Below are 13,620 nucleotides of genomic sequence, written 5' to 3' on the forward strand. Positions count from 1 at the left end.
CCCTAAGAATTATTGTGTAATGTGCCCCTATTGTCAAGTATTTCTATTCAATTTCACTAAAATGTTTCAGGGGTTTCCAATCTGAATTTGTGTTCTTGGTTCATTTATTGAATTTTATGTGTCCCGGGTGTCCAAAAACTAGGGTTGGGTTTCCATTTGGACACACAACTATTACTTTAAAAATGCCTTGGGAGTTTCCCTTGAATAGACTCTTTTAATTGCTCCAAGGTCAGTTTCTCTTCCCACAGATGGAGTGTGGGAGTTTTAATGACTGGTTTCCCTACATTGTTTTTGTATTTTTATTTGTATAGCAAAATAATGTTCTTTCACAATTAAAGTCACAGGAGGCCTGAAAAGCCTCAATAGTGCTTTGCATACAAGACCAACTCGAGCTGTAATTGCATTGGGGGGGGGGGAGGAACCAAAACCCCAAAGAGCAAAATTGCCACAAAAGAGGTCTGAAGAAACACTGGGTTCAACAACATAGAAAACTCTTTAATGCTGCCATCTGGGAGCAGCATTGTCTGGATTCCCCATAAAAAAGGGGGCTTCCAGATATAGGTTTAATATTACAAACAGGCCACTCGCATTTCACAAAGAGGTTGTTGGCAACAGTTTCTCTTAACTTAATCCAGTAAGTTTACCCCAGAAAGTTTACCCCAGAAAGGGTAAATCTGAATTGAATGGGAGGAAAAGGTGGGCAAAGAGACATTGTGTGGATGCTGCAAAAAGTTTGCATGACTGGGGAGCACCCATCCCTCAAAAAAGGTCCATCTGGAAGGACTCCAAGAACAGAACGGCTAGTGAAGAGAAAAGGGTCAGTGTGTAGATGGCAGCCATCTCAGCTCCGAAGCCCAAACGCTTTGCCCTTCCCATTGAAGTCGAGAAGGACCCCAGTCCCTCAACCCTCTTGGCTGTTTGCTCTTTTCCCAGAGTATCCACTTGTCTTTCCTGCGCACCGTCCCCCCTTACTCTCACCAGTCCAACGTCTGGTTTGAGATGATGCGCTTTTACAAGTGGAATCACATCATCCTCATCGTCAGCGACGACCATGAAGGGCGGGCTGCCCAAAAGAAACTGGAGACCCTCTTGGAAGAGAAAGAGTCCAAGGTCAGTAGCTCCTCCGTCCTGCCATGTAACATGTTGTTGATACGGCAAAATCCTTTTAAAGTCTCAGGCTTGTTCTATGTATGTAGACTTCTGTATGTAAAACACCCTCTTTCTTCCCATTGTTAACATGACTAACATTATGCTTTAAGCATCAACAGTGTCTCTTGAGTAGTACCTGACAAAAGTTTGTACTCTTTATTCATTTCACTTGCTTTGCCATGGTCGAAAATCTCCTGCATTAAAAACAAATCAAATCAAACCAGCAACAACTGTGAAATGAGAGGCACCATGACCTGGAGCTCTGCAAACCCCCCTCCCTTCCTCAGTGGCAAGGCAGGCAGCTTACCCAGTTTACCCTTGGGGGAGTGGGCAGGCCCCCCAGCCGCAACCGGCGGTAGAGACAGAGGGCTAGAGAGCTGCAGTTGCTCAGGCCAGCTCAAAAGCCTTTCCGTCAGGCTTAATCTGTACCTGGGCAACAGCCAGATCCTGACCTTGTCTGTGTGGGCCCCCAGCTTTCTTACCTCTTACCTCTTCCCCAGTCGTCAAGGGAGGCCTTTGGCAGGTCCCCAGTTTCGAGTCCTTCCACGCCCTGCTCCTGTTTCCACTAGGACTTGCCCTCCCTCCTTTCACCCCCAGCATGCCTAGCTGCCCTCCCTCTCCCACACTTACTGTAGAAAGGTCCATTCAAGACGACACCCTCATCCCCACTGCAAAGCACAGAAGAAGAATCGCCATGCTGTGCTACTCCAACATTTTGTCACAAAAGAAAACAACAGCTATGACTATTATGACAAGGAGACAAAGGTTGGAATGGTTATTTCTAATCCATGTATGACCTTCTCTTTCCCGCTCCTGACCACGTTCATCTTTCTTCCAGCTCAGCTCCTCTCCTTGGCCTGCAGCTTCCTTGGCTGCTTTCTCCTTTCCTAGACCTCCAAGTCTCCTCTTGGCCCTTCAGTCTGAGCAGCTCTGTACAGCCAGAATGCAGCCCAGTCTGTGCCCTGGCCGGCCCCCTCTGCCATGTGGTGGGAACTTAACCACAGCAAGTATTGGACGTGGCCGTGATGACAACAAGATTACTAATCCAGCAATTCAGAGATGAAAATAGGGTGTGTGCAAGATGTCCTGATTCTTACTCCAAAGATCACTGCCAAAGCTCTCCCCATACCAGAGGGAGGGTCTCTGCCCTCTACCTCTGGTGTGCTGTTTTCAATTACTCTTGTCCTCCACTGATTTAAAGCAAAGCACCATGTAAAGAAACGTTTGTTCTTTTGATTAAAGATGGATCAGAAAAACTACATCATCATCAATAGTTCAAAATATACCTCAGCAGCTGCAGCATATGTGAGTTGGCTGGCTGCACACTGCGTAGAGCCTCAATGCTCATGGGTGTGTATTCATGTGCAGACACGCTAAAGACAAGAAGAAACAGTCGTCTATCCACTCAGAAAGGTAACTTTGTGGTGCTGATCCCTGAAGAATGACAAGGCCTTGTGCTCAAAAAGAGTCATGTCTTAGTACCTGTTAGGCCAACCCTGAAAGGTAGGCCAGTAGCACTTGCTCCATGGCACTCCTTGAGAAAGCTGCCTAGCCTACAGTCACACTGTGAGCTGCTAACTGAGCTGAAATTTGGATGAGGGCCTTCCTGTCTCATTGCTCGTGAACTCAATCGCTACACGACGGCACTCCACCAGCAATAAAACTTAGTAGGGTCCGGTGGCTGCATGTTGGCCAAAGAGCTGGTGTCCTTCAAGAAGCTAAGAGACGTCCCACTAGACCAGGCCAAAGGGGCCCATCTAATCTACCACCCTGAGTCCTAGGGTCTACCTTTTTATAGAAATCAAACACTGTTTTGTGGACAGTATTATATCTACCAAATATCTAAGAGCCTTTCCTTAATTAAAATGGGAGGCACAGTTTGCTTATATTCCTTCACTCAGGACTTAACTTCCATGCACGAGTGAAGCTCGCAGCCACCTTTGCTCAGTCCTTTTTGCTGCCATACTGATCCATCCAAGCTAATTATTAGATTGTCTGAACCAAGGCTTGTGCTTAAACCTTGGTTACAGCAGCTCATGGTAACCAGAGCGGAAACAGAAGCCTGGTTTTGGATAATGCACTGAGCCAAACCTTGGGGCGGTCGCACAAAGCACCAGGAAGGAGCAAAGTGGCTGAGTCCTCCTCCTCTCTGGAAGCCAACACATTTGCATGTGCATACGAAGCCATGTCTGGCCTTAGGGTGATGTGCACACCCAGCCTGTGGATCACTGATTCACAGCATGGATTCATGCAGAGAGGCAAGCAACAACTTCTGGGATGGGGAAATTTTGATCCATGTCTGCCATTGGCAATGACAGAATCATGGAATCACAGAACAGCAGAGTCGGAAGGGGCCCAAAAGGCCATCCATGGAATGACTGGGAAGATCCAATCATACTCAGTGCAGAGATACCCACCCTCTAGCAGAGGTCAGCCAGAAGGGGATATGGCTAGATCAGTCAATTGTGCAGAAACACAGCAGGCAACCTCCTCTTCCAATGGTGCTGAGAAATCATTGAATCCTCACATACATTTCTTAGTTTATTTCTTGTGGGGCATGAGCTCCCCTCTCACAGTGCACAGTTTGAACAATTCCTTTTCTAGTGCTTCTGTTGTCCAGTAAGCCCTAGCTGTAATCTGAGGCATGGATTTAAAAAATAATAGATGGCTTTTAAAAAATCATGAAAGTTAGATATGTTAGCCATGATAGTTAAAAGAACCTCCACAGTCAGAGGCAGCATACCTATGAAAACCAGACGCTAGGGACAAAACTACAGAGGAGGGTTCAGGATTTACTTGTGGGCTTCCTGCATGCGTCTGACTGGCTTCACTTGTAAAGGGAACACTGGATTAGATGGACCTTTGGTCTGATCCAGGAAAGGTCTCCTTGAGTTCCTCATTCTCTCACAGAGGGCGGCATACAAAGGTGCCAGTGGCACATCATCAGTGTGCTAGTCTGGCCAAATCCTCCTTGCTGCCTAGCAAGCCAATGCAACAGGTAGTGTAGGAACACAGTGGGTAAGTAACTCATCACTGGGTGAATGGTTGAATTATTTATTGTTGTTGTTAATATTAACAACAGCAACAACAATACTAATTAAAAGTTATATCCCGCCCTCCCTCCCAGAAGGAGCCCAAGGCAGCAAACAAAACATTAAAAACACTCCAAAACATCTTGAAAACAGACTTTAAAATATATAAAAACATCTTAAAACAAACAAAAAGCTTTAAAAACATATTAAAAAGCCATTCCAGCACAGACACAGGCTGGGATAAAGTCTCAAAAGGCTTGTTGAAAGAGGAAGGTCTTCAGCAGACGCCAGAAAGATAACAGAGATGGCACCTTAAGGGGAGGGAATTCCAACATGTTGGTGCCACTGCATTAAAGGTCCACTTCCTATGTTGTGTGGAACAGACCTCTTAATAAGATGGGATCAGAGCATAGAGATCGACTGGGTATATAAGGGGTAAGATGGTCTTTCAGTTGTCCTGGTCCCGAGCTGTGTACGGCTTTGAATACCAAAACTAAACTTAGCCTAGTAGCTAATGGGCAGCCAGTGCAATTCTTTCAGTAGTAGGGTGACATGTTGGCAATACCCTGCCTCACTGAGCAGTCATGACACTGAATTTTGAACCAACTGCAGCTTCTGGACCAACCTCAAGGGCAGCACCACATAGAGTACATTACAGTAATCCATCCTGGAGGTTACCAGTGCATGGACAACTGCGGTCAGGCTATCCTGGTCCAGAAATGGCCACAGCTGTCTTACCACCTGAAGTTGGTAAAAGGCACTCCTAGCCACTGAGGTCACCTGGGCCTCTAGCGACAAAGGTGGATCCAGGAGCACCCCAGACTATGGACCTGCTCTTTCAGAGGGAGCACAACCCCGTCCAAAGCAGGCAAAGGAACAATTATCTGAACTCGGGAACTACCCACAGCATCTCTGTCTTGCTAGGATTCAGAGTCAGTTTATTGGCCCTCATCCAGCCTACTACTGAGTCCAGCCAGCAGTCCAGGGCTTGCACGGCCTCTCCCGATTCAGATGTTACAGAAAAATAGAGCTGGGTATTGTCAGTGTACTGCGAACACCTTGCCACAAATCTCCTGATGACTGCTCCCAAGGGCTTCATATAGATGTTAAACAGCATGGGGGACAAGATGGTACCCTGTGGCACCCCACAGCACAATTACCAGGGGGCTGAAAGACAGTCACCCAATGCTATTCTCTGGAAATTACCCTGGAGATAGGATCGGAACCACTGTAAAACAGTGCCTCCGATACCCATCTCACCAAGTCGGCCCAGGAGGATACCATGGTCAATGGTATCAAAAGCCACTGAGAGATCACGTAAGAACACCGGGTCACACTCCCCCTGTCCTTCTCCCGATAAAGGTCATTCATCAGGGCAACCAAGGCCGATTCAGTCCCATAACCAGGCCTGAACCCAGACTGGAATGGGTTGATATAATCTGTTTCATCCAAGAGTACTTGCAATTGCTGTGCCACAACCCTCTCCATCACCTTCCCTAAGAAGGGGATATTTGCGACCCGTCAGTAGTTGTCACAAACCAATGGGTCCAGGGTGGGCTTTTTCAGGAGCTGTCGGATCACTGCTTCTTTCAGGGTGGCTGGAAACACGCCCTCTTGCAAAGATGCGTTGACCACACCCTAGATCCACTCGGTCAGACCCCCTCGGCAAGCTTGGCCATCAGGAGAGAGGGAAAGGAAGACCCAGTGAGTGAGGTTGTGGAGGGACAGGGAATGGTTGCCTGAGCCCCGGGGGGGGGTAGTGTCTGCCCCGGAGCTGACCATTGCCAGCCATTAGGAAATGTTTCCATGCCAGCACAACAGAAAGCCCCGAAGTCCTCTCTCCCCTGGCCCCATCGCCATGGGTTTTGCGTGCTCCAGTCTCATCAAGTCTCCGTTTCACAAACAGTGGAGGAGGAGTTGGATATTGGATTGCTTTACTACACGTCATTTTTTTTCAACTGTTTATAATATTCTTCTGTGTCTACATATTTTTTCTGTGCACATTATTCATCAGAGTAAAAAAAGGAACTATGACAGCCTCGAACAACTATCCTATGACAACAAGCGAGGACCCAAGGTATATTTGCATGGACAATGCACGCCGCCCATCAACCTAACTAGCAAAATGATGATCTTGGCCACAAGCACCAAAAAAAAACAAAACAAAACCCAAACAAACTTTAAAAAAGAAAAGAAAAAATAATATATATATATATCTATATCAAGCAAGCGAGCAAACTCCATGTTTTGGTAGCACGTTCTTTTATGTTGGGATAAGTTTGGTTTGACCTTGAGAATGGAAATGTAGCAAGCCAACCCTGGAAATATTTCTTTTGGAGATATGCATGTAAAGCAATAATTAACTTGCAAGTTTTTTTCTTTCTTTCTTGGACAATTGAATCAATCCCTTCCTGCTGTCCTTTCCCCTCCCCACCCACCCTGAAAGGAAATGGTTCCTTGGTGTGAGACGCTCACTTTGATCCCCCCCCCTTTGGAGGTGAACCTTGTGCATTTTTTTTATTTTTTATTTTTCAGTTCCCGTGTTTTTTGGTTTTTGGTTTTTTTGAAAAACAACACTGGTTTGAGTTTTCAATTGCATTGCAAAATAAATCAGTATATCTATCAATCTATATATATATTTCCATATATGCCCTTTTCTCTTTCCTGTACAAATGCACGCCTCTCTTTTGGGTCTTGAGTGACTTCTGTTTGCATGCACAGTGCAAAACATTTTCTAAAAATTAGAGAGAACAAAATATAGACAAAACAAAAAGGGGAAAAAGAACCTTAAGAGAAAAAGAAAAGAAAGAAAAAAGAGAAAAGAAAACAACTTAGCTACCTTCCTTTCCATACCTAGCAGTGCTTTGAAAGAGTTAAGGAATTCTCTTTCCTAGAAAGCATGGCTCTTGCACAAAGGTGTTTGGCTATTGGACTAACCTGCTTTGCTCACACGAATTACAGGCTGAGAAAGTGCTACAATTTGAACCGGGAACAAAAAATGTGACTTCACTGCTCCTGGAAGCCAAGGAACTCGAGGCGCGGGTCATAATCTTGTCTGCAAGGTAAGGCCTGAGCAACTGTTCTGATTTTGGGGGCAAACTGCTTTTATGGGGGAGTGGAACTGTCAAAACTATTCCTGAAACTCTCCCTATCTACAAAAATGTTTGCCTTTTTTCAGTCCCCTTTGCTATTGTTTCCCTTTTCTGGTGCTGAGGCCGCAGTACTAGAGAGGGCAAATAAACAGAAAATAAGACTTGTTAAAAGCTGAGCCAGTTGTCCAAATTACTGTGTTTTCTTTCTAGGTTAACCACAGGTGTAATCATCCTCAGCCAGGGGGTGGGGGATCATGTCACAAACAGGATTACATCGCAAAGCTACACGGCTAGTCTGATTCGGTTACTTGATGATGGTTTCCACAGTGAGCAACACCAGTTCAGAGCAAAGGCAATGCTTTCCATATTGGCACTACCCTTACTCGGAATGGGTAAACATTTTCACCCCATTTCGGAGCAGCCCCCGCCAAAAATTGCTGAGGGTTTTTGGTTTATTTACTACAGCTGAAAATGATCATAAAAAATCTCCCTTTCACCTCATCTCTAGTGGCTACTATCTGACTCAGCGGGAATTTGAATCCATGGCTCCCAAGGGCCACAGCTCAGAGGTGGAGCATCTGCCTTGCGTGCAAGATCCCAGGTGCAATCCCCGACGCCGGCATCTCCAGGTAGTCCTCGGAGAGAGCCCTGCCTGACACCCTGGAGAGCCGCTGCCTCTCAGTGCAGGTGATACTGATCTAGATGGCCCAATGGTCTGACTCAGCACAAGGCAGCTCCCTCCATCCCTTTGTGAGCTGACTCTCCCTGACATGACCCTCAAGGCCTCTAGTCCATCTCACGCTGGAGGGAGTGTGGCAAAATTTCTAGTAGAGCTACACAGCATTTTAGCCTCAATTCAAAATCCAGACACATTTTGGAGATGTACAATGCAATGCAGTCCTGTGCGTGTTTACTGAGAAGTAAGTATCAGAATGTTCAGTGGGGCTTCCTGCCTAGTGGTTTAGGACTGCAACTTCAGTAACCAGACGGTTTGGATTTTACCTTCACAGTTGAGGGTTGCTTAGAGAAATAACCTAAGCCTGGTTGAATCACTTCTAAATATTAAGAATGAACTTACCAAATTCTGTGCTTCCAATCAACAATGCTATACTTCATAAGACAATGTAAAATATTATATGCAAAATGCTTGTCAGTCACCCCCATGTCTTTGCACGGATTGGGTCAGATTAAACACTGCAAGGCAGAAACAGGGGCTACTTTTCACTGAAAAACTGGGAGATACTGACTCACTGTCCTTTTTTAATCTTTGTTTAAGTAAAAGAGGGAAGAGAATTGAAAATACCACACAAGTTGCAGAACTCTGGTCCCTGACTAGGACTTAGTTGACCACGATCCCCCCGACACACACACACCCAGGATGGCAGTCAACTAAATCCTAGTCAGAAATTAATAAACCTAAGTTAGCAATGTGTATTAACTTCAGTGGGTCATTTAAAAATGTTTTTAAAGATGTTTTGTTTTAATATGTTTTTAATGGCTGTGTTTTAATATATTTTGAAGTCTGTTTTTATGATGTTTTAAAGTGTTTTAGTGCATTTGTTTGCTGCCCTGGGCACCTACTGGGAGAAAGGGTGGGATATAAATCAAATAAATAAATAAATAAAACAAGTATCAATATGTGGATTGTACTCAGCTCTTTCTCTCTGTTCCATTTGAACTGGGAGAGGCGGCTGAGGTGCTAGACAGGTGTTTGGAGGCAGTGATGGGCTGGATGTGGGCTGATAAACTGAGGGTGAAATCTTGAAAAGACACAGGTATTATGTGTTCCAGGTTCTCAAGTGCAGGAAATGGGAAGATGCCCTGTCCTGGGTGGGGTTCTATTCTCCTGGAGGGAGCAGGTGCATAGCTTGGGGGCTGGATCCAACATTATCACATTCCTGCTCAGGTGGCCTCAGCGGCTAGGAGTGCCTCTTTCTAAGTGCTGCTGGTTCGCTAGCTATGGCCCCTTTGGGATAGAGATGATGTCCAGACTGGATTATTGCAACATGCTCCACATGGGGCTGCCCTTGAAGACAACTCAGAAACTTCATCTGACCCAAAATGGAACAGCCGGATGACTGACTGGGGTTCCCTTTAGTATTCATATAACTCCAGTTTTAAAACAGCTGTATTGGTTGTCAGTTTGTTTCTGGACCCAATCTGAGGTGCTTCAGCTTGTGTCTACAACCTTAAACTGTAATGAAAGCGGGGAACTCTTCCCCATCTGCTCTCACTGTCCCAGAAGTCAATCCCCAGCCTTGGGCAATTGATCCCAGCAAATCCTGGTTTGCCAAGGTTGTGCACGTCAATACCAACCCTGCAAGGTAGTACTGCCACCACCCTTCAACTGGTTAGCTACTCTGGGGCAAAGGGAACCCCAGAGCCCACTTAAACACCTGAGCCTCTCAGGACCAGAGTCTGGATACACTCCTGGCCCCTTCTGAAGTCTTAGGTAAAAACATTTCTCGGTTACACAGTAGTTGTGGTTAAATGTCAAGGACTGAATTTAGGAACTGACCCCTTTCTCTGGAATAAACACATGTTGGTTTAAAGTAATTAAAGTTTATTAAAAAAGAAAATAAGAAAAGCATAAAAGGTTACAAGAACAAAAAAGGTGCACAAAAATAAGTTTTAACAGCAAATTGAATCCTAATACTATATACCCAAATGGGTAAGATTTAACAAGTAAAAAGGTAAAGTAAGTTTCTTGGTACAAATCAAAATAACAAAGCTTTCTGCTTAGGCTATACTCACACAGCATAGGATCTCTCAATGGCTAGCTTTCTTCCCCTCAGGGAATTGCGAGTCAGGATGGATAGGGAGCCACAACAGACCAACACCAAAGGCAAGGTGGCGCTCCAGAGTGAGACTACTGACCCAGACTTCTGAGCCGCCTCTTATGGATGAAAAATCTCACTCCCAGCCAGAGACAATTACCCAATTAACCTTTCCCTCAAAAGGATGAAAAAACTATGTTACCACAGCACCTGGCACCTCCCCTTGATTTCTCATAACAAAGCAAGGAGTTTTACAGCCTTGACAGAACGAGGCTCCTGCTGCTCTGGCGGAGTGTTCTTCTGGGCTGAACATCCAAGGAGAGGGGACCAGGGACGTTGCTCTGCCAGCCAGCCAGACATGCTGTTTGTTCTTTTCCAGTGAGGATGATGCTACAACCGTGTACACAGCAGCAGCTAAAGAAAACATGACTGGCCCAGGCTACGTGTGGCTGGTGGGAGAAAGGGAGATCTCAGGCAATGCCCTGCGCAATGCCCCAGAAGGTACCCACCCTCCTCCTCCTCTCCCCCATGGTTCTTCATCTCCAGTTGTTGCTCTGCTTTGACTCCCAAGGAATGCAGACTGTTCCTCCTCCACCTCCTCTCTTTTTGAAGCACAGAGTGGTGCTCCTGTTGCCCACCTATCCTGCAATGGAGGCTGGTGGCTCTGCTGCCAATGGGGCAGTGAATCCACTCTGGGTTTTAGTCCAACCTTTCAGTCAATGCCAATGAGGGGACTTGCATGTGTGAGGTCAAGCAACAGGAGAGACAAATCAGGGCTGTACCATACGTGGCGTGGAGAAAACAGCTGTAGAGCGAGAGATTCATGCAACACATGCAATTTGAGGCCACCAGCTTAGATGGCTTTAAAAAAAAAAAGATTAGCTAAATTCAGTGATGGGCCTATCAGTGACTATTAGCCATGAAAGCTCAATAGAGCCTCCAAATTCAGAGGCAGTATACCAAATCATGGGGCACACCTTCATTCCCTTTCTGGCGAGTCCTCAGAGACATCTGGCTGGGGGCTGGTGGTTCGAACAGAATGGTGGGCTAGTGGGAGCCCCCCATCCCAGCAACATGCACGCACACAGACACTTTGGTTTAGCCTAGATGGGCTCTGCTTATGTTCTGTTTTCCATACTTCAGGCCTGATTGGTTTGCAGCTCATGAATGGGAAGAATGAGTCTGCCCACATCAGAGATGCTGTGGCGATGGTGGCCCAGGCTGTGCACGACTTGTTTGAGAAAGAGAACATTACAGACCCCCCAAGGGGGTGCGTGGGAAACACCAACATCTGGAAGACGGGGCCCCTGTTCAAGAGGTAATGGCTTTCCCATCTTGGGTGCCTTTTCCTGGCTTTCTCAACCCCCTGTGGCAGTGTTGCTCTCCAGAGGGCCTCTCGCTGCCCCTGGACGAGGTGCTCAGCAAAGCAGGCGAGAGGTGGGGGCTTCGGCTGGGAGGAGGCGGGGGCTGAGAAGGCAGCAGGAGGGGTCCAGGGAAGAGGGGGCTGGAAAAGGGAGGGGTCTAAAGGGAGGAGGGAGAGGACAGAGGTGAGGTGCAGAAGACCAAGAGCTACAGAGATGAGGACAACAGAGGCTCTTATTTGAATTCTTCAAGGACTATCTGCTAGCTTTGAAGCTTATTTTTCCATAGCCATAAAGGCTAGAAACTGGTAAAAGGCAACCAGGGACTCTGGCAGCTCATAAAGTCTGACAGTGGAGGCAGCTGCTGCGCTGATCTTAGCAGCACTGCAGTGCCCCCACTGCAGATGGCCAGGATTGGTATTGCAGCTTCCAGTCCAGCAAGGACCAGGTAACAGAAAAAGCAAATCGGACCCCAATTTAGCCTTGTAGAGCGCTTGCCTCTGGCTTGGATCCCTCAGTTTGAGCAATGTGTTGCTCAGCTTGGGTGCAGGCCAAGTTGCTTATCCGCCTGTCTGACCATTGCTTACTAGCCTGCTTGACTGTCTGCATGTGACCACCTGTGACTGGCCTCCGGTCCTGACAGCTTGCTTTTCCAAAAATGAACGCTGACCGTGGCCAACTGCTGAACCCTCCCGCCCTGTTATCGCCCACGCTCTGAAACCTAAGTGAGTAAACTTTTCTCTAGGGTGCTGATGCACTCCAAGTATGCGGATGGCATAACTGGCAGGGTGGAGTTCAATGAAGACGGAGACAGAAAATATGCCAACTACAGCGTCATGAATCTGCAGAACAACAAATTGGTCCAAGTTGGAGTCTACAATGGCAGCCATGTACGTACATCTGCAGAAGGTGCAAGGGAAGGCGGCAGTAAGCCAACGTCCCCTCACATGTCTCGCCACTTATACATGAGCAGTTGTGGAAATAAATGGAGTTCTTCTTATAGCTCCTGATGGGGGGCGGCGGCGGCAATGGCTCAGGGCTTTTAGGGTGTGGTCCTGGGATACGAAGATACAAATTTTGGCACAGTTTTGGCACTGATCTTAGATTCCCTCTCAGGAGGTGACTCCCCGTCTCTGGAGAGCGGCATCTTCAAGACCATTCCCTGGAGTCTTGCCAAATCAAAGCTTACATTCTGCAATGTGCAGCAGACCTATTTTTGCATGACTTATTCTCTTTCTGCTAATTGTGGGGAAGGGCAGGTGAGGGGCTGAAGTTTTGTCCCCAGCTACAAGAAACCTGCTCAGTCCCTGCTCTCCCCACCTGTTGCAGCATCTCCTGCTTTCAGGCAGAGGTAGCTGCTCATTGCCTCACCAGGTGCTGGTGGCCTCCAGGCAGAACCACACTCCCTGTTCTGCCAGTTCCAGTGTGTCTCCACCTCTCTCTTCTGAGAACGGTCAAACCCTGCTCCTTTTGGTGGGAGCCCCTTGAGTGTGTGTGTGTGTTTTAAAAAAGCTTCAGAGATTTCACAACTGATCTGCAAATCAATTCGTTCCCAGACGTGGCTCATGAAAACCCTTTGTTGTAGGCGGCCACTGTGTTCACAGCCTACAATTTCCATAATCTCTGACTATTGGGGCTGATGGGAGTTGGAATCCAACAACATTTGAAGGGCCGCAAGTTAGACACCCCTGCCTTAAGAGCAAATGTTTAAAATTGAAAACTGAGGTTCTGAACTCTGAGCTTTATACCTATTTCTAGACTTGCACAGGGAAACAGCAGAATATATAAACACAGCCCTGCAAACAGCAGACCAAGAAAGTGTTGCAGAGTAGCACTGGATGGAGCTTTGCGTGTGCTTAAGCCCTTGCTAAACAGCACACGTTTCCTGGAATTAGTCACACTGAGACGGTAGGCTTCAAAGTAAGAACATTGGTTTATTCAGGAAATACATACTTGTAAAATAAAGAGGTTTACATCTAGGTACCTAGCCAGGTTGGCAGTGCAAATGCTAAGCCTAGTGAGAGGAGAGACAGACAAAGGCTAAAAAGTCTTCTCTCTCTCTCTCTCTCTCTCTCTCTAACAAAGAAGGAGCTGGAAGATGTGGTCAATATCCTAAGAATATCTGTTTACACACAAAGGAAGAGTCAGCAGGAGATCAAAGGACAGGGGCAGCCTAGGAGCCAGGAGGTCTCCTCTCTGTCTACCCTTT

The 13,620-nt window shown here is 46.7% G+C and overlaps 1 protein-coding gene across 3 annotated transcripts in view; it reads left to right on the forward strand.

Annotated features, from left to right (window-relative positions):
- The window catches only part of GRIN1 (glutamate ionotropic receptor NMDA type subunit 1), an 81,760-nt gene that overhangs the window by 24,593 nt on the left and 43,547 nt on the right, over positions 1–13,620 (forward strand). For all 3 annotated transcript variants that reach the window (XM_061604047.1, XM_061604045.1, XM_061604046.1), the window contains exons 3-7: positions 934–1,110; positions 7,143–7,243; positions 10,430–10,551; positions 11,194–11,368; positions 12,157–12,301. In XM_061604047.1, coding sequence (XP_061460031.1) covers positions 934–1,110; positions 7,143–7,243; positions 10,430–10,551; positions 11,194–11,368; positions 12,157–12,301 — 720 coding nt within the window. The remainder of the gene's footprint in view (positions 1–933; positions 1,111–7,142; positions 7,244–10,429; positions 10,552–11,193; positions 11,369–12,156; positions 12,302–13,620) is intronic.

This window comes from Rhineura floridana, chromosome 20 (genome assembly GCF_030035675.1).
Source record: "Rhineura floridana isolate rRhiFlo1 chromosome 20, rRhiFlo1.hap2, whole genome shotgun sequence".
Classification (NCBI taxonomy): Eukaryota; Metazoa; Chordata; class Lepidosauria; order Squamata; family Rhineuridae; genus Rhineura; species Rhineura floridana.